This window comes from Aureobasidium namibiae (genome assembly GCF_000721765.1).
Source record: "Aureobasidium namibiae CBS 147.97 unplaced genomic scaffold scaffold_2, whole genome shotgun sequence".
NCBI classification, from domain to species: Eukaryota; Fungi; Ascomycota; class Dothideomycetes; order Dothideales; family Saccotheciaceae; genus Aureobasidium; species Aureobasidium namibiae.
This window is the reverse complement of record NW_013581207.1, coordinates 1,751,041-1,774,883: the sequence shown is the minus strand read 5'-3', so window position 1 is coordinate 1,774,883 and position 23,843 is coordinate 1,751,041. Positions and strand designations below refer to the sequence as shown.

Below are 23,843 nucleotides of genomic sequence, written 5' to 3'. Positions count from 1 at the left end.
GTCGCTACTGCCACTTGTACAGCTACTGGCACACAAATATATGCCTATACCGATGCTGGAAACGTTGCCTACGAGTACATGTGTGGAGGAGGGTCCGGGGGCGGTAGTTATGGCTCTATCCCGTCTGCTAGCGGCGTAAGGAGTTGGACGGACTGCTTCAACTTCTGCGACACCTAAGTTGACGCCAATGGCGGCAGTAACTGCACAGGTTTTACATATGTGAGTCACGCAACTCTAAGGGACATCTTGTCGATCGAACAGACCAGTTCTATGCGAACAAAGGCCGAGATGTCACCCTGTACAGGAAGATATCGGAGTACGGCAAAGCTTGTCCATGCTTGTTCCCTATAAAGATGGAGTTCTGGTCGACCTGCCCAGCAACTGCTCCACAGAACCAAGGTGCTGCTTATGGTAACGGAGCAGGCCAATGCCTGCTCTAGTCTGGCGCTCAATCATTCGCCAGCACCACAGTGCTTTTATCCACTCGTATTGCAGGTATTGGATCACGATATATTGCCAGTGAGTTCCGCAGAACCTAGACTTCCATAATCTCCAAGCTGATAACGAACAGAGCCGAGTCCGACTTTCTCCTGTCCGGCAGTAGATCAACAGACAGTGATCGACACTTACGGCCAGGCATACCAGGTCTCGTGTGGAAACAACACATCTGGTGTCTCTCCTGGCTTCATGGGATTCCAAGCGGCCAACAATTTCGAGGATTGCTTCGGGTTGTGCGATAACTATACCCCTCCCTCGACTGAGACTGTCTACACCAGTTGCAACGCATGGGTCTATATTGGAGGAGCCAATGGTGTAGGAGGTGGCAATTGCTACCTCAAGTATGTGACGTCTGCTTCTTTTATCCCAGGTTCCAGCTCGAACTCTGTTGGTGCCATCAGGATCGCTGCAGCAACTACGGCACCAACCACAGCGGGCACCTCTTCGACTGTCTTCACATCTACCATAACACCAGCACCGGGTCTTGGGAGCGCAGCGTCATCATCCTTCAGCTCTTCAAGTTCCAGTAGCTCAAGCTCATCCTCGTCGAGTTCCTCGTCAATTTCTTCGAGCTCGTCGTCTTCAGTTTCGTCGAGTCTGTCGTCCTCCGTTTCTTCGAGCTCGTCTTCTTCGATTTCATCCAGTTCGCTGTCCTCTATAAGTGTTGCCCCCTTTTCGGCCTCAGTATCGTCGTCGAGCTCAATTTCTTCCTCTTCAAGCAGCAGCGTGTCAAGCTCACTTTCTTCTTCCTCGTCTTCCTCAGTCTCGAGCAGCCTCAGTTCTCCGAGCAGCAGCATCCTATCCTCTTCATCATCCTCGGTACTAAGCAGTTCAGCTGGCGCGGCCACCGCTTCATTATCCTCATCATCCTCGTCGATATCGTCGAGTCCGAGTTCCTCGGTTTCGAGCAGTCTGTCCTCTTCCAGCAGTTCTAGTCTATCGAGTTCGAGTGGTTCCAGTCTGTCGAGTTCGAGCAGCAGTGCAGCCGTGCCGTTTTCGTGCGGCTCTACAGTCACAGTCACGACTGCATGGACACCACCATCTAGAATGGAACTTTGATCGATTCGGTTGGCATGGAAGAATCATGGTAGTGGTCATAGCATAGCTAGCTTTTTTTGGAAATGGAAAATCTTGCATATTCATGCTCTCTCGATCAACGTTCATGACACGCCGCGATGTTTCCATGCAGAGAGTACCGGAATTCAATAGGAGAGATGGCTCTCTTCATGGCAACATATATGTTGTATATCACTACAAGACCATAGAAAGGCTCCAGGAGTGCACACGGAATCGGAGGAAACAAAACTTTGCATTTTTGGAAATCATGATAAAGTTGGAAGGAACTGGGCTTGAGTACCACGATCCTTCCTCGAAAAGAGTATTGAGCAAGAAAAGTATGAAGCCACGACTTTCCGCTCCATCGTGGCTTCCTCGTTCGAGTGATGAGTAATTATGCTTGTGCTTGTGCTTGTGATCATCAAAACTGGGAAATTCAATCGTGACTGTCGTTGCGTAAAGGCCGTCAAAAAAGCAGAAGAAAAACAAGAGGCAAGGATTGCAAAAGGTACAAGAAGTGGAAAGCAGAAGGAGAAAAACAATCGTCAGGGTGCATGCAAGAAAATCAGAAAAAGCAGGAACAAACTCGAGGGCGTATCTCTGAGAAGCACGGGGTCCTCCCAGATCGGACCTTCAGAAACTAGGACGATGCCGTATGTACTGTCGATAGATTCTGTACGGTTTGAACCCATATGTGCAATGTTGAGGCTTCGTGTATGCTTGGGATCAGATGCTCGATGCGATGACGGAATCAGAAGACATCATCAGGCCAGTCCCATTGCTTGTTACCGGCGCCAGCTTGATCACCCGTAACCTTCTCTAGCGCAGTTGGCAAGACGGGGACGGAGCCAACACCAGGAGTGGCAGTGATAATGTGGTGCTTCTCGTGCTTCTCGATGGTGACGAGCGTAGGCTTCGTATATACAGTGTCGGGTGGAGGCGAAGAGCGGCGTTGCGAGGAAGAGGGACGCTTGTTCGAGCCTCTGGAAGAGCCTCTGGATGTAGGACGAGCAGTCTCGTACCTGTTGATGAGGATTGATTTGAGAGGGTCGGTGCGTACATGAGTGGATTCGGCATCGGCGGCGCCAATGGCAGAGTCGTGCTGCGAGGGGACGAGGGAGTTGGTCGAGTCAACACGGGGGGCGACTACAAAGCTGTCTTCTTCGTTGATGGGATCGAGGGTGTCCATGCTTGGGCGGCTGGGAGGAAGATCGATGGCCTGGTCGAGAATGTGCTGCTCACTGCTGTCCTGCTTCTTGGTGTTGGTTTTGTTCATCTTGCCATGGCCGATTTCAGGTCCAGGTTGATCGTTCGCGGACTCAACATTGGCTGCCTTCTTGCCGGTGGACTTACGCTTCTTCTTTGGTTTCTCTTTGATGAACTCTAATTCGTCTTCTTCCTCGTCTGCTGGAGGCTTGTAAATGCCGTCTTCCTTGGAAGCACTTTTGCGCTTCTTGGTGGGCGTCTTCTTGGCTTTCGATTTGATGCTAGCATCGAGTGCCTTGAGTTTGGCATCCAGACTGGGACGGTTGTCGACTTCACTTTGATCAGCAGCCTCAGAAGAAGCAAGAGCGGCTGGATCCATGGGAGCTTGATTGTAGTAGTCAGCTGGTAGAAAGGTCTGGGTCGCTGAATGAGGGGTGTCAAGGATGATGACCGAGTCTCTTTGATAACCAGGGCTTCTTAGGTGTGTCAAGTCAAAAGACTGAGAGTGAGTGGGCTTTGGTCTGACGAGCGAAGGAGTATTTTGAGCCTGAGCCAACGACTCTGCTTGTATGAGACTCTCTGAAGGAAGAGAAGGTAGCTTGCTACCACTCAATCCAAACCTAGCCCTGGTTGACTTTGATTTGGAAGTGGGAGTGAACCTCTCGAAGCGAGAAGGAAGGGGTGGTAGTGGAGAGGCGTTCGTGATAGCGTTGTTCAGCTCACGACGAGCGTCGGCAAGTTTGGACTCGAGATCACTGACACGTTTGTTCAGCTTCACTGCTTTGTTGAGCTCCTTCTTGGACTGAGACCTGGGAAGAGATTGTAAAGTGAGATGACTGTGAATGGCAGGCTTCTCTGGCGATGTGGAAGGAGTCCTCTTAGGCTTGTCCTCTGACGTGCGTACGAAGGTTTCACTTATATTGGCATGAGAGCGACCACGCTTCAGAGAGCTCAAGGAAGGAGCGCGCAGAGAAGCACCACGTAGGGCGAAGAAGGACTTGCGTTTACTCAGAGGCTTCTCGGGTGACAAGTGCTGGGGTGACTTTGGCTCTGTGATCGGATCATCATCTCGTTTGAACAGAGCAGCCAACTGGGGTGGCGCGGAGGTATCGGCAGCCAAATCAAGCGAAGTATCCCGCGAGTGTGGAAAATCGGCATCCGGGCGTAGATGGGCATAGGCGGCAGCACGACGGGGCGAAGTCAGAGGCTGGCGTACAGGCGAGCCGAATTGGCTGTTTCCACCAATGCGAGGCGATGTTAAAGCCTTGTTGGGTACGACGGTGAAGTTGAACTGGCCGGACTTCTTAAGTTCCTGGTATGCCTGTTCATACATGGCCTTGTCGTCCTGAGCGCGCTTGCGGTTCTCTTCAATGTTTCTAACAGTAAGATCTTCCTTGGACTCTTTCCAGGTGCGTGAGAAGGATTCCCACACATTGGTGGGATTGAAGGTTGCTGCAACCATCTTGCCGAAGCGGAAGAGGCCGCCCGCAGGCTTGACAGATGCTGTCGTCGATGGAGCAATTGAGTCGAAGGTAGGAGCACTGAATGGCGGAGGTGGACGAGGCTCGACAGACTCGTCCTGGAGGGGATGGTTGACGACAGGTTTGAGGGGGTGGTTGACGGCGGTCTTGACAGAGCGATATACAGCGGGGGTCGAGTTCTCTTGATGGTACTGGGTCATGAGGTCGTCGACGTTGGCCAGGGTGGGCACACTATTGTCCGAGTGGCCGCGAGTAAAGACGCTCGGTGGTTGGGCACTGGGTTTGTCCGACATGCTGCCTTCTTGGAAGCGAGAGGGGCGTGTGTTGTCCGGGACATCGAGGTCGGCGGGTTCTGCGTGGCGCTTGCTGAGCGAGGCCAGGCCGTAGCGAGCGTCTTTGCGGCGAATGCTGCGAGGTTGCTGCTTGGGCGACGGCGAGGGGCGGCTGCGTTTGGGTGTGTGGCCGTCGTGCTTGCCATGGTCGTCGCTCTCGTCGTGCTGGCGGAGATCGTGATTGGAAGAAGCATGGGCGAGCAGATGCACATCTGCCTCAGGCACCTTCATGGCCCATTCCATGGTGCGCTTTCGCTTGCTCCCAAACTCGCCGCACATTCCTGCCGAGTCTGACATGTTGTTTGCTGCCTTTCTGCCATGTAACACGTCAGCTTTTGGTTTTTGCGCTGAATGTGTCAAGATCGGCGTTGCAATCAGACCAATGCTAGACACCGTTGTCTTTGTTTACGCCTTGGACCCCTTGGGACTCGGCGCCTGTTGGTACCGAGAGCTCCTTCTCTACTTACCGTCAGATTTGGCTGCAACCCTGCATCCAGCTACTCGAGATCTTTGCTACCGATTGACCAATCCGAGTCGTGTCTTGCAGAGTCGTGAGCCCACTATGGCCGGGATGCTTGTATTGTGCGAAATGCGGATTGACGTCTGGTTGTCCCGACACTGCCACCAAACACAACAGAACCGCCGTTTTTCTGCGGATCCTCGCACTGACCGAACCACCACGGAACCACTCAGCCGCGCCCGCCCTCGTCTAAATACATGATTCATTGTCACTCGACATTGTACCTCACAATTCACTCAAAAATAGGCCGCCGTTGCTTCAGCTGTAATTCGTGTGCGTGTCTTCATTGTGTCTCGTGTCTATCCTTGCTCTCGTTGAATAACTTCATAATCTCTGATTGGTTGCGACACTTCTATTCCCTCCTCGATTACATGTCCCACATCTTCGCTTGCCCACACAAAGGAGATCAAAGTCGTTGTTCCACCCCTGTACAAATGAAACTTGCCCATCGACACTTTCCCGTGCCGACATCTGTCCGCTACTAGTCTTTTAGTCATGGCTGGGGGGAAGAGGGCGAGCAATTTCGCGTCCATCTGCGCGTCTGTAGCTCATCTTCAAGCTCTCCAACTCTGCGACTTCGCTGTCGTTTCCGTCATCCGCCACGATATGACCGTAGCCCGATACTGATGGTCTGGCGCCCTGTCTCAATGGTCCGTTCAGGTGACGTGTGTCAAAGACACGATCGTACGAGCGCTTGCCGTTGACCTGTCCGTTTTCTGAGCTTCTAGCCATGTCATAGTAGTGGCTCTGCGACACTGCACTGGATGGTGGTGAGATCTCGAGCTTGGTTTGAGCAACCAGCGATGTGTTGATTGGAGGCAGCACATGGGGTGCAACTGCCGATGCACCAGCTGCAGAAACCTGGCTCATCTGTCTCATCTTAGGCGTCTGCTGGGGTGTGTAAGCAGGTTGGTGGTATTGGGATGAGTATGCCTGAGGCTGGCTGCTGTGAGGATACGAAGGTGTCTGGATCATCGAGTGACGGCGAACATCGGCAGGAACAGGAGCAGGGGCTCCGTGAGAGTAGTCAACACTCATGGTTCTTGCAACAGCTGGTTCCTCGTACTGAGCATGCTGTTGAGCTGGGTGTCCATAAGCGTAGTAGGCGGCGTGCTGGTGGGCAGGAGCAGGTGCTGCAGCCTGGGTATACTGATATTGTCCGTAGTGCATCTGGGGCTGAGGAGGCTGCATGGGTGGGGGCTGCATTTGAGCCTGCTGCTGCGCGTATGGTGCAGCGTACTGATGAGTAGGGGTTTGCGAGTACTGAGGCTGTGCAGGGGCGGTCGGCTGAGCTCCAGGGTGCTGAGCGACGGCCTGAGGAGGGTATGCAGGCTGAGGGTATACCTGGCACATGTCATGTCCAGATGGACGGCGAGACGAGGGAGCAGCGGCAAGCGATGCGTGGCTGGCAATACTGGCCGACCTTTCGCGGTCTGCGGCTTCAGCGCCGGGGTGGGCTCCAGCCAGATGAGATTGGTAGACGTCAGGGGTGGCCGAATGTCTACCACGGTCCGAGTAGCCGTCAAAGTCCTTGCCCTTCTCACGTCTACGCATGCGAACTTCACGTCTAATGCGGACACGACATCCTTGGTCAGCCACGGTGCGGCTGAGCTGGGTGCTGGAAGCAAGTCCCGGAAATTTCTTGGCACTGTAGACAGTGAAAGGCTGCGACTTGACTTCCAGGCGATGGGTGATCTGTGCTTCTCCCTGAGCAGCGGCGGCTGCAGCTGCCTCGTCCAGCTGGTCTGCATCCTTGGGGTCCTTCAACTCCTCGTACAGGCTGAAGCCCAGTCTGTACTTTCCCTCGTGACGGACAGAAAGATCAGGGAAGATAAAGTATCCAGCTTGATCAGGGCGATCCAGGTAAACCATGCCAGCGACCGGAGTGCCGGTCAAGACGGTCAAGCGGGCAGGGTCGTTAGGGACACGGCCCTGGGCGATTGGACGGGCCTGTTCCAGAGTCGCAAACAAGAAGTAGTTTGCGTTCATGGCGAAGGTGATATCATTGTCTTTGTGCTCCTCGCCATCAAAGATACGGAGCTCGACGATTGGAGGAGGGTCGACAGGACGACGGTCGGCAGAAGCTAATGTCGCGTCAGTATGATGGTCAGCGTTGAATGTGGGAGCCACGCACACTTGGCGCCAGAACCACAAGCGCGAGCACGCTCTGGCTGTTGGAGAACCTTGAGCTTGTAGAGCAGATGTCTTCCATCGCACGTGGTACGCGAGAAAGAGGCTACAGTCTCGTTGGGGACTGAAATGACTCTGGGTTCCATGACGACGGTAATAACAGTTTAGATGTGACAGAATTTGATGCGCGACAGTAATATAGCAGTGACTGTGCTGTTTAACGGTTGGAAGAGTCAGCGACAATGTATCAATATCGAGTGCCGGGTCCGTGACAGCGGTTTGGGGAAGGAAAGAAGGTTTGGGCGAGCCTGAGCCAGCACTTGTCTGGCTGGTAACGAGCTACCACCGTGTCGGCGTGGCCATGATACTCCCACGAAAAGAAAAATGCAAGGAATGGAATATTGTATGAACTCACCCTTACTGGTTGTATACGGAAAGGGATGGATATGATGCGTGGTGCAGGCGCGATCAATGATGCTCGGAATAAACACAGCCCTCGAGGTAAACGAACGCGTTGGTCGAGACTGTGGAAGCCTATGGACTTCTTTGAACAACACCCTCGAGATGAAAGAACAGTGGACACAGAAACGACGAACGATGTTCTCTCCTCCAACAGAAAAAAGGACTTCTACCCAGGGATTCGGTTCTGAAGAGTAAAAGAAGGTGGGAGTCGCGGAGGAAAAGGCAGGTACAAGGCGACACTTGGAGGCCCGGGCGTTGTTGCCGTACGCCGCACGCAAGCGAAGTGCCCTAAACTTGGGAACTCTAACGAGAGTCTGGCTCGGCTTTCCTTTTTCTCACCTTCGGCATGGCAGCGCCCATTCCCAGCTGCGGCGATCTGCATCTCCTCCGGCATCGATGGCCATCTGATATCAACCTTTGGTAGACACGGCGCAAGTTTCGCTGCTGGAAACTCTGGTGATTGCAATTGCTGTTGCAACTCACCTCCATATCTTTGCCCGGGCGGGATGTTCGGGATTGTGTGGTAAGCTAACGGGCGGTTCTCGCGCCTCATTGCCTGTTGTCTGCTCCACACTGCGCACCGTCCCGCTTGTGGGTCCTTTGGGGGCTTCCCAATGTTTGCTTTGCCATGTTCGCAACCCTCTGATCGACCGGCGCCTCATCCTGCAGCAGCGTCTGCACTACCACCACGCAGGAATCCGGTAACCGGCGTTGTGTCAGTATTCCCGCTGAGGCTCTCCTCAAGTGGAATGTGGTTTCAGGTTCATGCCCGTTTGTCTGTACCCTCGCCTATTAAGATTATCACTTTCTGTCAAGATAAGCCTGGGGTTATACGCGGTGCGATATAACATCAGACTGCGGATTCTGGCTTCCTCCCAGCCAAGCGACGCAATATAAGCCGAAGCAGTAACACTGCCCGGTCGGGTCCTTAGTGAGCGCTTCCGACACCCTCCTGGCAGGCTGGAGCTGTGTTGCTCGAGCCTCTCGAATTCTTCACCGTTCTGACGACCCAGACGAGGCGCATGCAGGGAGGAAACGCGTCACTGAGTCGAAGAGCGTGTCGAGCAGAGACAGGAAGCCCAAAGGGACGCGAACTGGTCGTTTGGTTGTATCGCTTACAAGGTTTCGAAATAGGCGGAAGAAAAGAATGCACTAACTCACCTTTTGAGCGTAGCTGCAGCTCGGTTCCAGCCGCCGCCATGGTAAAAGTTGCTCTGCATAGCGGTGCAGGGTCTGCCAACACATCAGACTAACGGACGAGTATCCACCTCTACTATCCACGCTTCTACAGAGCGCCTGGTGGCCTTTTCGAGGAATTGCTGTGTACGGAGTACAACACGCCATCTCGATCTGACCCGGAGGCTTGCTGTTGTATGCGAAATGCATGTCGAGAAAGTGTCTTGCAGGCTGACCAAAGATGATGAGAGTAAGGGTGTCGTACTTTGCGATCGCAATGCAGGCCCGCACGACATCCACAAGCGGCACCGCGATCAGTCCAATCGACGCAGACCCCGACAAAGGCCGCTCCAAAAACGAGTGGCTGGGTCAGGTCACTCACCAAGCGAAAGTCGTCATTCCAATGCATTTGGATCTTCACGCTCCAAGCGAATCAAGGGGCGCCATTTTTCTACGCAAAGACGTGAGGCATATGAAGGAAACGAGATTGCACACTCGTTATCCGAACTGCGGTGCCCTCATGCATATCGTAATAGCGCGGAGCCGGTGTACGTACCTGTTATAGCCTGGACTTTTCTCCCACTGCGCCAGACACAACAGATTGGAGTTCTGCATTGTCTGGCAAGGCAGAGTGCTGTCGACACTTTCACGGATTGGCATTGCACTCTTTGACGTCTGGTGTTTAGTACCACGTCCGGGCTCGCCCGAAAGAGCGGAGGATGTCAGAGAAGTTGGTTGATCTGTCTCAATAATTCTACACATCACTACTTACCCAGGGCTCGCTTCTGGATGTTGGAGTACAGAAGCTAACTTTTGAGTATTCAAGCTACACATGCAAGTCGCGAGACAATTGTGATAGTCGCCGAAAACAAAGATGGGCGCGATCACGCACAGTTTGTCTACTTGCACAGTAGCGAAAAACCCCGAAATAACCATGCTGCAAGAGAACGAATGCAGTCGACATTGCAGCGAAAAACATCCTGCTGACTCTCACCTTCTGACACTCGCTCACACGCTCTTGTACACATCAAGCAAAGCCTTGAATGCAATAACGGAGGGTCAAAGCTATAGCACGGAAATAGGTGATCTTGACCTTCTTCTGTCTTTATGTCGCCAATCAGAATAAGACCCTCGACCAGGTCTTTGTCTTCGGTCAGTGCAGACTGTCACCTGCAACCTTAAAAAAGGTGAGCAAGCTTCAACCAACGAGAGGGCTTCATTCTCCAAAAATTTGACGACCGGTCACCAAGCTAAAGCAGCCGCGCATCTTTGCTATTCAACATTACATGGGCGTCTGGATCCTCGTCGCTTAGAGATATAATGTTCCTCGGCTGCCCCCCTGGAGTGTGCCTACAGACCCACATCAATGCCCACACCATCACCTCATATAACCGATTGATAGTTTGACATGCAAGCATTCAATATCCTCGATACAGCCAACTACATACATCTCCTAAGGCAGGAAGAACGCTCATACCTCGACTGACACGCAAACGATGATCCAGGTCTATGGCCCCTTTCTTGAACAACCCGGTCATGACTCCTCGGCAAGAAGGGTCGGCATGCGTATCATGACGGCAAAGTTCTGCATCGGTGATCGCAATGCTTATCCCAATCACCTTTTCACACCCTCTCAGAACCGTAGGTCTTGTTTTTCATTCAAGTAAACATATTGGATGCAGGCGGTCGCTTGTTCCCATCCCGCAATCGAATCTATATTAGAAAGCGGAGCATTGCACTCGCTCGTAACAACTGTAAGGACATGCTTTGAAGCCTCTCCTGTCATCGGCAGGCTTAGAGGTAATCACTTCTCAAGAGCTCCTTCATGGTACACGAATACCACTTGACTCTGTACAGTGCACTCTCAGATTACATCCAATGGTTAGTAGACTTCCACGCTGACCGTCAGGTGCAATTCCAGTCTGTAGACGAAACACATCAAAACTACGTTCGAAAAAAAAGTCTGTACTCAATCCACTCCTCTACAACGAACATCCAACATGACATCAGTCCCCCACGACACGATTGGGTAATTTGTAGGTAAACAAATCTTGTGCGTGTATATCTTGTCCAGTTTGTTTACCGCTCGAGATCAAACAACATTCTATATTCCAAGATAAGCCGTCTGAGCATCCGACCGGCCAAATCGGCTCTGTGATCCAGAGTTTGCAAATGCTTCTCTTGTATCTCTCACTCCGTTGATATCTTTTGTAGTGAAGGACCGTCGAGTATTTTGCAATTAGAACAACGAACTAAGACCAGACAGGGTCATACTCAACACCGCATAGTTCACATCTTTTTGGGATTGTTGATGCATGTCAACCGCACAATGAGTGGATCACAGTCTATCTCGCTGTTTCGACAATATGTCGAACTTTGATTATTTTCGACAGTCAGCGTGATGATATCTCAGAGGTATATGCAGTGACGTAGACCAATGATCTGTTGTGTCAAGGAAGTCACGATTCATGGGACATCTTCCGCGGCGCTATTTGCAATTGGATACACTCCACACATGAGAAGTAGTTAAGGAAGGTGCGATGGTGGTACTCCAACCTGCGAGGGGTGGATTCCTCATTCATTATGAGGACAAGTATCCTGGTTTCATTCTTCGTCCCAGTGATACGATTGTTTCCATATACACGCACAACGCAACGATAAGCAGACACAGGAAGTTTTCAGCTGTTATGAGCCAAGTAAATGTATACAAAAGAAAAGTGAATGTATAAAGAGAATGATGATGAAAGAAAACACATGAAACAGAAAATATGTAGAGAAAGGGTAGCTGGCTTTACCCGTCATCAGTGAAACAAGAGTAAAAGAGAAAACGCCTTGAAGACCCTTCCAGATTGGAGAAACTCCGTCTTCCAATGTCCCGCGTTTGTACCAGTTTATTCATGATATGGATGGGTTTTGTTCGTCACCGACAAATTCAAACCATAACTCCGCCGAAAATAGTGATAACGAGCCTGGAGATGCCGTGCTCAAGCAGTGTTGACGTTGCGGCAGTGATGTGGAAGGATCGAATGTCATATGCACATATCCACATCGCCGCTTCGACGGTCGCAAGGTCGAGAGATGCCAAACTATCAGTTGCGGGTTACGATCGCGAGCGCACAACCCGAGGCTTGTAGGACAGGCCATCTTGGTCTGATCGCAACGAATGCTCTTCGTGAAAAGACGTTTACGCATACCGCATGTCTGCTATGGAGCCCTCGAAAGGCGCTCCTTGTGCTGTTTGAAGACCTGTTGGAGCAGAGCCCTGCGACATCCAGGCACTCGCAGCACCTTGTGCCAACGCTTGCCATTGGTCAGCACGACCCGTCTCTTTTTGACTGTAGAAACGAAGAGCCATCTCCATCATTTGCATCTCTGAGGTCTTTCCCACATAGTTGAAAACCTGTGTTTGCCCTGGTGGCGGCGCTGAGTATTGTCGCATAGGCGAGGGAGCAATTGCCACCGGCACAATTCCGTTCTGGCCTGGAGGCAGGACACAACAAAGTGCCTTCTCACCCCAGAATGTGGTGGCCGTGGCAACCTGATCACCAAACATGACTTCCATGCCGGGAGTAAACCCACTGCCATATACTGAAACCTCTATACCGCCAGATGGCGGACCTTCAGATGGTGTCACCTTGTTGATGATGGGACCTGGCCGTTCCGGCTCGCTCATAGCACTAGGCATGGATGAGGTCGACATGGCAAAGGGGTTTTGACGATTTGACATGGCGTTAGCTCCACCATGCGCTTGTTGTCTCTGGAAAGCAGCCAAGTTTGGTCCGACCAAGACAGGACTGGGTGCACGACTTTGGTGAGCAGAGCTTGGAGCGGAGTAGAAAGCTTGGTATGCAGCGCCATCCATACTGTTCGTTCGGTTCAGAGCAGCAAACGGAAATGTGGTGGTTTCAATAGGAGTTGATGGACCAGTGTGGAAATGAGAACGCGATGCCGAATGTGGCATGGAGATGTAGGAAGGGTCGTTGTTGCTGCCGATAAAACCAGCATTGGTGGGTGAAAAGGGCGTCTGAGCAGTGGGTTGAGCTATCTGCTGATTGGCCTCCATCTTAGTCATGGTAAGCGTGCTAGGAATCCTTCTATGAGCAGATGACGATTTCCGTTTTTTGCTGGGACCTGCTTGACCTGCACTGTTGGGGGAACCAGGGCGCGATAAGTTGCGTGGTGTCATTGTTCCTGGGGTAGTGGCTTGCGATGGTGGGAAGTTTTGCATGTGCATATTGTTGGGCTGGTGGAACTGCTGATTCCCGTAACCAAGACTCTGCAAATTTCCAGTCGATTTAGAGACGGACATTGCAGGCATGTGTGAATGCAGGTCAACCATCGAGTGTGAGGTAAAAGGAGCTTGAGCTGGGAACTGGCCGTCATACCACACCTGGCCGGGCACACTAGACATTGGATGTGTCTTGTGGTCGTCGGTGATCAGAATCGAGTCCGAAATGTCTTGGGCCACGACATTGCCTTGGTAGTCCTTGATGGTGAAGATGACCTGGAAGCCATCCTTCTCATTCTGATGGCGACAATAACATGCAATGCGCATGGGAGCCACAACCTGCATTGCTGTCTCCGGAGGGCGGAAATAATCAGAAGCTGTGACACTGTTGTCTTTGGGCGCTGGCGATTGTTGCCAGTCTTGCCATGGCTTGTACTCGTTAGTGTTGAATACGATGACGCGCTCCGTCTCGTATTTCTCCCAGTGTGCTTGCTCTTCCTCCTTCTTCAGCTTCTTACGTGCAGCTCTCTTGCGCTCACGATTGATACAGTTGGTGCAGATGCGCACTTCTCCGCCATTGGCCGGCTTGTCGTTCTCGTCCACTTCCTCTTCACCTGCCTTCTTGCCCGCGTTTTGACCTCTCACTTGAATCTGGGCATTGTCCTGCTGAGCTGCTTGATTCATGGCCTTCTCACGCAGATGAGGTTGGTTCATGGCACTGGTGCACACGAGCATGGTGTGTAGCTCGAGGGTGTCTTCGGCCAAATGGACCTCCTTGGCTAGAAGTTTGGCCTTTGCAATGGTATGGGTCGGCAGATGTAGCATCTTGACGCGTGGCGGCAGATAATCCATGGTCAAGCGAATGTTGATTTGTGTTTCGACTCGAGACTTTGCTGGGATGGGGGCGACGTGCAGAGGAATTCGATCGCCTTGCGCTGTGGGCTTCTTAGGCAGTGCCGGCTTGGGGGCATTCAAGACAGGTGAAGGTGTCATGGCTAGCGCGCCTGGTGATGCGAAGGCATGAGCATAATCGTTGTTCCACGCAGGATTTTGTGCCGAGTTGTTCCACATCTGATTGGCGTTGAATATGTCGTTTCCGTCCGAAGATGGTGTTGGGTTGTTGAACATGGCGCTGGGCGAGGCGTCTTGGTTTTGTGAAGCCTTGACTGAGACGGGCGATGCGGTACTCGAGCCAAAGAAGAAGTTGGACGGTTCGACGGTTCCAGCCTGCTTGTGGGTCAGTACTAGTCGCATCAGATGGCTGCTGGAGGGCAACATACCGGCGGTTCGGGCTTGATGTGCATGCGATGTGAGTAAGTGCGGTCGACCATATCCATGGGCTGGCCACCAGGACTACTTGCAGCACTGCCAAAATGGTTGGCAAAGTCCTGCTCCAAAGAGAGGTTGTGTAGAGAGTGTAGCGGGGCCATGTTGGTGGTGCTGGCGGGGTGCGAGTGCATCATGTGTGGGCGTTGCTCGAGCTTGATGGCTTCAAAGTTTCCTGGCGGTGACTCGGAAGTGGCCGAAGTGTTCTTGCGCTTTCTGCCACTGGTCTCGGACGACGAGTCTTGCGACGAGCTCTCGGCGGAGCGCGACGAGACGAGCGATCGCGAGTTGTATTGTTGGTGAGAATGCGCGTGTTGAGCGTCGTCGGTCTTGATGTGGTAGCTGGGGCTGTCGGCTTGCACGGTCGCGGCCGACATGTCGAACAGGCGAGCGCCATCGAAGGGCGACTCGGCGGCGGCGCCCAGGTTGTCGTAGAGGTTGGAGAAGGAGGGGTCGTCCCACATGGACATATCCGTGTCCTGGACGACGTGCGGGTTTGGATCCTGATCCATGACTTGTCGGTCGTGGTCAGTGGTGCGAAGCGGCTTCGCGGGGACGAGGGTGGGGGAGGGGCGTAGAGGGCGACGAAACGATTGTGGCCAAGTTGGCGGTGGGTGTAGTCTCAGCGAGATAGCTGCGCGGGATCCGGAGTCGGTCGCTTAGAGGTAACAGAGGCCAGTCCGGCTTGCGCAGGGCATTGTGGTTCTGGATGGTCGTGTACTGTGCGGGCGACGCGGCGTCAGCGAGAGCGGGTAGCGGACAGCGGGCGTGCACCAAGTGGCTGTGTGTCGCAATGTTGCGACCGTCAATGTCAGTAGTAGCTTGCAGGAGCGCGGTGCCAGCAGCAAGTCGAGCGAGCTAGAGGATGCGGGTCGTGTGTCAAGCAAGAGCGAGTGGCAGCCGGCGACCTTACAGTGCGAGCAACAGCAGCAGCAGTAGCAGCAGCGAGTGGCAGTAACGATGGACCGGAGTACTCGGTGCGTGCGACCGTGCAGCCTTCCTGCTTCAGTCAGTGTGGAGATCTGGAGCCTTGGGAGTTAATTTTCCGATCTTCTTTTGGTCTATCGAAAGCTATTCTATCATACCAACTTGCTATGGGTATATCCGCCCTATCTCTGTTACTCTCACCTTCACAACCACCCATCTCTTCAAGACTTGAGACTCGACATACCGGCCTTCGAGTCCTCTCTGTCTTCCAACTTCCCGCTCGTCCAACTTCCCCTCGCGAATCCGTCATGCACGCCAAGTGTCCGAGCTTTGGCGCCTCCCACAATGGTTCCCTCGTGCGGTCGTTCCTCTGAAGAACCGCTGCAGCGACTCGCTCGCTCATGTTTGCTGTTTTGAACCACATTTTCTTGCGTATCCTTCTGTCTGCTACACTAGGCACCTCATGCAACTGCAAATTGCTTGCGATGCGTGTCGTCTGGCACTTTGACAGCTATCTGAAAGTAACTCGTCGCGCCATATCCTGCATGTCATCTTTCATGTTCGGTACATTTACCGCCATCGGTCTTCTCCGTAGCCGCAACCAGATACAGTCTCAAACTTTCTTGGAACCCGCCATCTCTCCCAGCCCTGATCCTTTGGCTTTCTGCCCTCGTGCTTTGGAATAGGTACAGTGGCATGAACTGTCTAGACATGAGAGGTCATCTCGAGTCTTGAGACATGCCTTGTTTGTGTTTCGGTTACACATGGGAAGTATTGTTAACGGTCCGAATACACCGCCGTGCCGTCACCTACACAGGGATCTGCAAATCCTACGAGGTACGAGCGAGTACCGTCGAGGTTGGAGTGACACGGCATCCCGATCACGATACCCATTTCTGCCGAGTAATATCAGTTTTTTGTCTGTATTTTCAACCTAGTGATGTTGATAAGTTCTATCCATTTGGCAGACCCCACTCCTCGAGCAGCTGCTGCATGCGATACTCTGTCGCCCATCCTGTCTCTCGCTGGATGCTCTGCAGCAGGTTCAACACACAACCGCGCATAGCGTCGACTTCGTCCGGCGAGTTTCCCTCGCCCTGAGATGGCCTGGCACTGGATTCTCGCATGCCTAGTACCTGTCCAGCCGTATACAAAGGCTGAACACTGTGGATTCTCGCACTGTCATTCTTGAGGCCAAGGCCAATGCTAACAATCTCCTCTGCATGTTTCCTGCTCTGTCGTAAGATGGATGCATAAGATGCGTGCCGTTGAGCTAGAGACCACGTGTTGCCTTTACTGCCTGTGCCTGATGCTTTGATATGCGTCGTCCCTGTAGATTCGTGAGGTTTGTTGAGGAGTAGTTGGATCTTTGCAAAGTGGAATGATTGCATCGTAGATGCACACATGGGCCGAGCGAACCATTTTAGCGGAATCTTGGTAGCACTCCTCACGTTGTTCTGGTTTGAAACGTTTTAGCTCCACATATAGCAAATGATTTGGTCGGCACTCACGTTACTTCTGTCAGGCCATTCTGTAGCGCTCGGTCTGAAGCTATGTGGCAATCCCTGTACGAGTTGAGAATTAGCATCAATCAACTGAACTTGTCCAACTTGACTGTTACCTCAAACCATATGTCCAATTGCCGTTCCAGGCCTTGCCAGTACTCTAACAATGCTATCTGACGGACACCCAGGCCCATCTCGTGGGGAAATTCGTCACCAGCAGAAATGAAGTTGACCAGTTTCATCATGAGCCAGATCAATGCGTTTGATACCATGTCGTCGGCCATTGGTTCATGTACTGCTGGATCGTTCGATGGCAAGATGTATCCTGCCTGCGAGATGTGCAGTCCAGCATATCGCCACATATACAGATCCATTGTATCCAGCCTAGTATTCGTATTGTTTATGACTAAGACAAGAGTCAGCTCGCTTAGATTCGATTGTTTGAATGCTGTAACTCACAGGCATTCAACATTTCCTGCCGACAAACGTTCCAGAACACGGCTCGACGTCCCTTCGAGGAAGTGGTTGGCCTAGAGGTGAGTATTGGGCTTTGATCCGTAGCCGCATTCGATAGAGGCATTGTGCCGTCTTTGGCGATATCGAACAAACTTTTGGCACCGTCCAAATGCCTTGACCATTCTGTGCCTGATGCATCGAGGAATTCGAACACACAAAGTATGGCTGTTGTGGCGATCAGCTCATCCGTGTCCGGTCGAGAAGGGACTGGCGGAGATGGTGAATGATGATCAATGTCAATTCCTGTTACGGCGTCTGTCGTTCCCACGGCCGTAGTTGGTGATTGTTGGCCGGCGGATGCATGTCTGGTTTCGTTCTCGAGCGCTTGTCTAAGCAGTGTAATTGCTTGATCGTAGTAGTATCGAGCCTTGTGTGACCATTCCGCTGGGGTACGCTTTGAGCCGGAGCCTTTGGGTTGCTGTGCTGTGATCCTAGTTCTCCCCAGAGCCTTGGCCGACAATGCAATGGACGCGTAAAGTAGCAGAGAGCTGGAAGCCGCTTTTAGTGGTACGTCGACTGCAAAGAACGACCCGAGATCAAAGAGATCCATCCATTCACCCGGTCCTTCCGAGAAGTGACGTAGCAGGAAGGGTACATCCTCGTCGTTTTTCGGATCGAAATCAGTCGGCCCAGTATCTGATTGAGGCTCGAACAAGCTCATGCATGTCTCTGACAGCTCCGTATCGAGTCTCGGGTCTATAGGTGGCGAGAAAGATTCCGATACGCCTGTTCGTCGAGTGTCATTCTGGAGGTAATGGTCACCTGAAGCTGCGGCAGACAATGCCTCTAGTCCGTGGGTCGAACTCGGCATGAACGGATAGGGATACTCGGCTGTGGTGTTCCAGGTATGATCTATCCGTGGCTCGGTATCTGTCATCTCCGAAACTGTGTGGAAGTGCGATGTGTCCGGATCGTTGTAGGGGTTGGTGGTGTGCACAAATGTGACTACGCGATATCAGTAGCTGCCTGGAGTCTCCGACTATGCTAGAATACACACGGTTACGCGGAATGTCCACCCAGACACTGTTCTTGTTGAACGTTTCTTTGTAGCCATAGAATCTCTTGAGGCCGCCTTCAACATTACTCGTGCCGGATCCATTCATGGATGCATTTTGTTGATGTCTGAAGACAACACCTGGACTAGGTACGCATTGACGACTAGCTTTTGTGCACTGTCCGCAAACTGAAATCAAATCTCGTCAGTCATGAGCATCATCTTGAGCATCGTTCTTGAAGTTTTGTTCAGTCTGCCAGCTTCCACACGGTGTGGGGCTCGCTGGAGTTGTGTGTACGTGTGTAAGGGCATGTGCAGGAAATGGAGGACTAGCTGATATATATCACTTACCCGGCTTTTGCTCATCGCATTTGAGCTATGCTGTTGTCAATGATACTGTAGAGTTGCTCAAGGGAAGAAAGCGCACCTTGCGATTGCGACATGTCAAACTGAGCGAGATGATGTCAGCCATTTGCAGGACTCTCCCACCCAACTACGGGACATCAAAAAACCCACCATCCTGTTCTTGATCGCATCGTGTGCCACTGGCTTCACCAACCATAGTTTTTCGTTGATAATGTACGCCTCTGGATGCAAAAGAAGGTTGGGAGAATGAGCGAGTGAGAGGCTGAGGCCGAATCTGGGGAGGTCAGGGTTGTCCTGTAAGCATAGATCTACTGGCGACTCCGATGCTCAAAACGCAGTTGAAATTGTCCAGATCGATTTATGCGATGTTTGGTGAATTCAAACGCCTATATGGCTCACTATAGTTGTATACTACTAGACTGTGGCATGTTGGGTGGACTGTGTGGCCTGCGATGTACTTCTTAAGGATACCTTGTCGATAATCCCTTGACTGCAAAATCCACAAGCCATCTACCAGTTTTGCAACATCGCTCACAATGCACCAACAGAATTGGCTGAACAGTATTGTACGTTTCTTCTGATTTTGTTGAAAGTCCATCAAGATTACATTTGCTTTCATCATGCAGCAGTAATTACTGCCTCTCCTTACGAAACCAGCCATTCCCCCTCGCACACCCCTGTCTCCAAAACGCCTACGCCATGCCGAGCTTTGAAAATCATGTGTCTGAGAAAGGGTATCGTGGGAAAGCAGCGACTACTTTGCCGTCTTTGCCTTCTTCTTGGGAGGCTCCACTTTGTTCTCGGCGTCGCTTCCTCCAGCATCAGCCATCTCTTCGTCACTGTCACCACTGCTATCGTGGGCACTGTCATACTCCTCAGCGACATCTGACTCGGACTCGGTATGGAAGTCTTCATCAACAGACTCATCGTCCTCGTCGGCTGAACCACGAACCGCGACAACCTCGTCGTCCGAAGAGTCGAGGTCTCCATCCTGCAGCACAGCAGCCATCAGAGCACCTTCTTCCTCCATCTCGTTCTTGGTCTTGATGCCCTTCAGCTGGAAGAAGTTCTCCAACGACTTTTGCTCTTCGCGGTTGATGTTCGAGAACTGGTGCTCACCACCACCCTTGAGCGAGACAGCAATGTCAAAGGTACGGGAAGCGCTCACAGCGCCGCCCACTCTAGACATGGTAATGGCGGAAACGTTGTCAAAAGCGATGTAAGTAGCAGGCTTGGGCACGAAAAGGAAAGCGCGTTCCAGACAGAAGAGGTGGCCCTCGTTAGCCTTGACCGAGCACTTGACACCCGACTGCTGGTGGTGTGAGTTGTAGTCGCGACTGGGTTGCAGAATCTTCTTGCCGGTCAGGCCCAAGAAGATCTTTGAAATGACAGTGGCAATAGGAGCCTCGTATCTGGGCTGGAGTTTGCCCTTGTACTTGTTCTCGAGATCTTCCTCGGTCATGTTCAGGTCGAGGACAATGTCTTCTTCACGCTTGAACTGCATGACCAAGAACGGGTAGCGAGTCTGACCTTGGCGTAGCGGGGGGTCGAGGCCGATACAGATGAGTTGGTGTACGTCGTCGGGCTTGGGTAGAAGGAAGAACTTCTTGATCGAGTCGTACTGGATTTTGTAGTCGTAAGTTTTACCGCGGAGGCGGAGAGAGGACTCGTAGAGATCGATGTCGAAACGTCCACGGGGGGTGAGGTGCAGAATATCGAGGAAGGTAGCGAAGGTAGCGCCTGCGACTTCGCCGATTTCTGCCTTGTCCATGAGCATTTCATAGAAGAGGTTGGCGGCATTCTGCTGGTCGTCCTCGCCATCAGCTTCACTGCCATCTTCATCGCCCTCTTCTTTCTTCTCCTTGCGGGTAGCTGTTCCAGGGATGTAGAAGCGCATCTCGACCATCTGGTCAACCGAGCCGCCTGCCTTTTTGCCTCTGCCTCTTGCACCCCCGAGAGCGCCATTGGTACCCGTCTCATCGCCGTCGCCAGGAAGGGAGAATTCGACAGCGACCTCGTTCTTGCCGGCAAGGTTGGTGTTTGAGATCTCGGTGTAGGGGATCTCGAAAGCGGGTTGGTTGCGCACGTTGAAGGCGAGTTCAGCCTTGCCAAAGTCGGCCTTTCCCCAGTTCCAGCCACGCAGGGCATGCTCTTTCTGTTCGAGGTTGATGCTGTACCACAGCTTGAAGCATCTGGAGAGACGGTCGTAGTCCTGCAGCGAGTTAGCGTCGTGGCAAGCAGGCGATAGGTGTACAGGTGCAGTCATACATCGAGCATGAAGCCGTCCAGCTGGATAACGCCCGAGTTTCTTGAGTAGATCTTGACTTCGAAACCCCTCGCGGCTCTGCTCCATTGTGATGAGATGATCTCGGCCTTGTCGAGAGTGAAAGTGTCGCCAGGACCTGATGGCTTCCAACCCAGACCAGACTCGGCGAAACGACATTTGCCAGTCTGCTTTGAGAGGTCGAGGTAGATGTTGTCAAAGGTCTCCCTACAGCGCCCGTGTCAGCCTTTGGACAGCAATCTTGGGCAGCGCCGTGGAACGTGGAGTACACGACGCAACAGCTGCGCTTACATGGTCGGTGACTAGAGCTGATGTGTGGTGATGTGTGGTGATGTGTTGGGCAGTCTTCAAGGTGCGAGTGTAATACCACGAAGCGGCGGCGAAGCGAGCTCCGGGAGGGTTGCGCGGCGTGTTGTGACGCCGATGGAAGCGACTACTTGGTCCTCGAGATGGAAAAGAAGCCGTGGAATCGCTTGCACGGATCGACCAAGGTGGTGAAATGCAGTATATGCAATTGTTGATACGGACAGATTCGGTGCAAAGAGCATCTCGTCGCGCTTCGCGTGTCGCGGTCGTTAGGCCGACTTTTGCCGCGACCATTTGAAAGCTCCACCCTGTTCTACGGAGTACTCTACTCGCGCCTCGTTGGTAGCCATCCAAGCAGCATCTGCATCTTATCATCATCACTCATTGCGCTGACCAAGTCTCTCGAGCAGACATGCTGCTTCCAATCTTCCGCTCCAAGTGACAAGCCATACTCCTCACAGCTCGGGTCGTGGATGAGCCGTGCCTCAGCCAGCTCAGCACTTTCTCTATCAGAGACGCTTCCTCCTGACTCGATTGGCTGAGTATCGCAGCGTCGACTTCTCGAGTCTTGCCGATCAACCACATATGCAGCAGCAGCTTGATAACTCTGCTATCGACAGTCTTTTGAACTATCACTTTGCACGGCTCCACCGCCACGCCCATGTGGTTGCTTTTAAGCCTCGTTTTTGTGTCAACCACCATAATCCAGAAGCCTTCCGCAGCCCATGGGCAGATCTCGAACCATCTCTCTGCTGTGATTGGACACTATACCAATCAAGATCGCCCGGATTAGATGCGTATGCATCACTGTCAAGCCAGTCGATCATAGCCCACGAACCATATCGACCCTCTAACCTGGACGCAGGCTGAGCACATCATTCCGTGCTTGATCAAGGTTGGCACCTATCCGGGCACTGTACATGTACCTGTTACATGTCTTGCTAATCTTGTAATTTGATGGATCCTCCGAGCGCCCAAATGTAGCCTGCCATACCAGCCTGAGTCCAGGCACATCCCCTTACGCGACACATGTTGAGCCCCAGACGGTTGTCTGTCAAAGTTGCACTCCCTGAGCTGACAGACCAGCTGCGGCAGCCTTGCACATGTATTTCTAAGGGGGTGCAGCAGCAAGTTGCAGGGGAGGCCGACATAACTGTCCTAAATGCAGGAACGTCGATATCCTCCCGACTCCGGAGTCTATTCTTGCCAAGCCATTTGTACAAAGTGCCATGACTGTCTGCCGCAGCACCATCCCGTGTGTTTTGGCCCGGGCTCTCCAAAAGCAGGAGCACGCTCATGGATGCTTCCAAGTACTTGGCTGAGTATCTCTCCAGTCTGAATCCTTCCGCCGATACTGCAAAGTCAACCTTATAAACGACTGTGAGGAGAGCATGTCCTTACTCTCCCCACGACGTGCATGAGCCCTATGCCGCTACCCAAGCGAATCACATGCCTGCCCTTGAAGAATCGTATTAGGAAAGATGACATGGCCGAATCCATCGGTACTTCTCGTCGCGTTCGAATCGATATGTGGAATGTGGAAGGATCACCATCATAAGCAAAAAGTAGTGCTTTGCCGATTACGAAACAGGTTCAACACGCAAGCGAGTTTTGCTCAAGTCCATGCGCTTCTACAAAGCATCTGGCCTTCTTATCTTGCCTACCACCAGCAGTACTGCCGAGCATACTCGAGTACCAACGGCATTTGACAAGCCAACTGACTTTCTCACGACTCGCAGCTAGTCATTGGCACCGGACTCGAATTCTTCTGAAAGCCACATCGTCTTCCATCTCGCGTGCGATTGCTGAACCTAAAACAATTCTGGGGTCAAAGCCTCTTTCCAACGAGATTCGCATGGCCTTTTCGAGGAGCGGTATGCTTCTGCCGACCATCATTATCCCAGAAGGGAAAGATCGCCTGCCTGCGCACGGCCCACTGCTTGGGTGTCCTTCCCTGAACAACGTGCCTAGCCCTCGCGCTGCCCGGCGCGCCAACTCTTAGCCGTTGCGCCATTCGTTGACACTCGGGACCACTGCTGTGCACCTCGCAGCTTTTTCGCCCAACACGGTAAGGCTCGTTCGGTGACTCCCTCCCAATCGCTGCCATGGCACTAGGACATGTCCGACACCAAACGGTCGGGGAGACCATGCAGTCTGCTGGCGCGACAAGCCTGCACCAGAAAGAAATTACCTTTTGCATCTTGGGCGGGTGCATTCTTGTCATGTTCTGCGGCGTGGTATGGCTCGACTGCCACGAGCGAAGACGAAGATCGTCCTCCCAGTTCTCTGGTTGAGCTGAAGCCGGACAATAAAAATCAGCGGGAGCAAACGAACCCAAACCAACACGTCTGACGCCGGTATATCGTCACTCTACTGGCTGCCAGACGATTTGATCTGCAACCAGATGAACTGATCCGCAGCCATAGAGTACCCGATCCAATAAACTTCCCGCAGCGACGCCATGGTGTAGGTTGTGAACCTCATCAAACCGTAGGGCAGAACCGACAGCGCCCATTCCTTCGCCATTCAC

General features: G+C 52.5%; 6 protein-coding genes across 6 annotated transcripts; all 6 read right to left on the bottom strand.

The window, feature by feature from the left end:
• Positions 1 to 503: 503 nt before the first annotated feature.
• Positions 504 to 4,870, bottom strand: M436DRAFT_60845 (uncharacterized protein; the record flags this gene model as incomplete). The annotated part of the gene is made up of 5 exons (XM_013575633.1): positions 504 to 590; positions 631 to 763; positions 835 to 1,540; positions 1,785 to 2,000; positions 2,344 to 4,870. The coding sequence occupies 5 exons, from the start codon at positions 4,868 to 4,870 to the stop codon at positions 504 to 506; spliced, it is 3,669 nt and encodes a 1,222-aa protein (XP_013431087.1).
• Positions 4,871 to 5,582: 712 nt separating this feature from the next.
• M436DRAFT_78788 (uncharacterized protein) lies at positions 5,583 to 7,369 on the bottom strand (the record flags this gene model as incomplete). Its single annotated transcript, XM_013575967.1, has 2 exons — positions 5,583 to 7,177; positions 7,228 to 7,369. The coding sequence occupies 2 exons, from the start codon at positions 7,367 to 7,369 to the stop codon at positions 5,583 to 5,585; spliced, it is 1,737 nt and encodes a 578-aa protein (XP_013431421.1).
• A 1,244-nt stretch (positions 7,370 to 8,613) lies between these two features.
• M436DRAFT_60843 (uncharacterized protein) lies at positions 8,614 to 9,825 on the bottom strand (the record flags this gene model as incomplete). The annotated part of the gene is made up of 6 exons (XM_013575632.1): positions 8,614 to 8,779; positions 8,847 to 8,899; positions 8,940 to 9,225; positions 9,418 to 9,601; positions 9,634 to 9,667; positions 9,754 to 9,825. The coding sequence occupies 6 exons, from the start codon at positions 9,823 to 9,825 to the stop codon at positions 8,614 to 8,616; spliced, it is 795 nt and encodes a 264-aa protein (XP_013431086.1).
• A 2,220-nt stretch (positions 9,826 to 12,045) lies between these two features.
• On the bottom strand, positions 12,046 to 14,927 carry M436DRAFT_69967 (uncharacterized protein; the record flags this gene model as incomplete). Its single annotated transcript, XM_013575777.1, has 2 exons — positions 12,046 to 14,316; positions 14,370 to 14,927. 2 exons carry the CDS (start codon positions 14,925 to 14,927, stop codon positions 12,046 to 12,048), a joined length of 2,829 nt encoding a protein of 942 aa, XP_013431231.1.
• A 1,368-nt stretch (positions 14,928 to 16,295) lies between these two features.
• On the bottom strand, positions 16,296 to 18,893 carry M436DRAFT_69966 (uncharacterized protein; the record flags this gene model as incomplete). The annotated part of the gene is made up of 8 exons (XM_013575776.1): positions 16,296 to 16,799; positions 16,854 to 16,907; positions 16,964 to 17,253; positions 17,307 to 18,308; positions 18,361 to 18,546; positions 18,709 to 18,733; positions 18,785 to 18,806; positions 18,874 to 18,893. The coding sequence occupies 8 exons, from the start codon at positions 18,891 to 18,893 to the stop codon at positions 16,296 to 16,298; spliced, it is 2,103 nt and encodes a 700-aa protein (XP_013431230.1).
• Positions 18,894 to 19,477: 584 nt separating this feature from the next.
• M436DRAFT_78786 (SSrecog-domain-containing protein) lies at positions 19,478 to 23,776 on the bottom strand (the record flags this gene model as incomplete). The annotated part of the gene is made up of 3 exons (XM_013575966.1): positions 19,478 to 20,935; positions 20,992 to 21,214; positions 23,688 to 23,776. 3 exons carry the CDS (start codon positions 23,774 to 23,776, stop codon positions 19,478 to 19,480), a joined length of 1,770 nt encoding a protein of 589 aa, XP_013431420.1.
• Between the last annotated feature and the right edge of the window lie 67 nt (positions 23,777 to 23,843).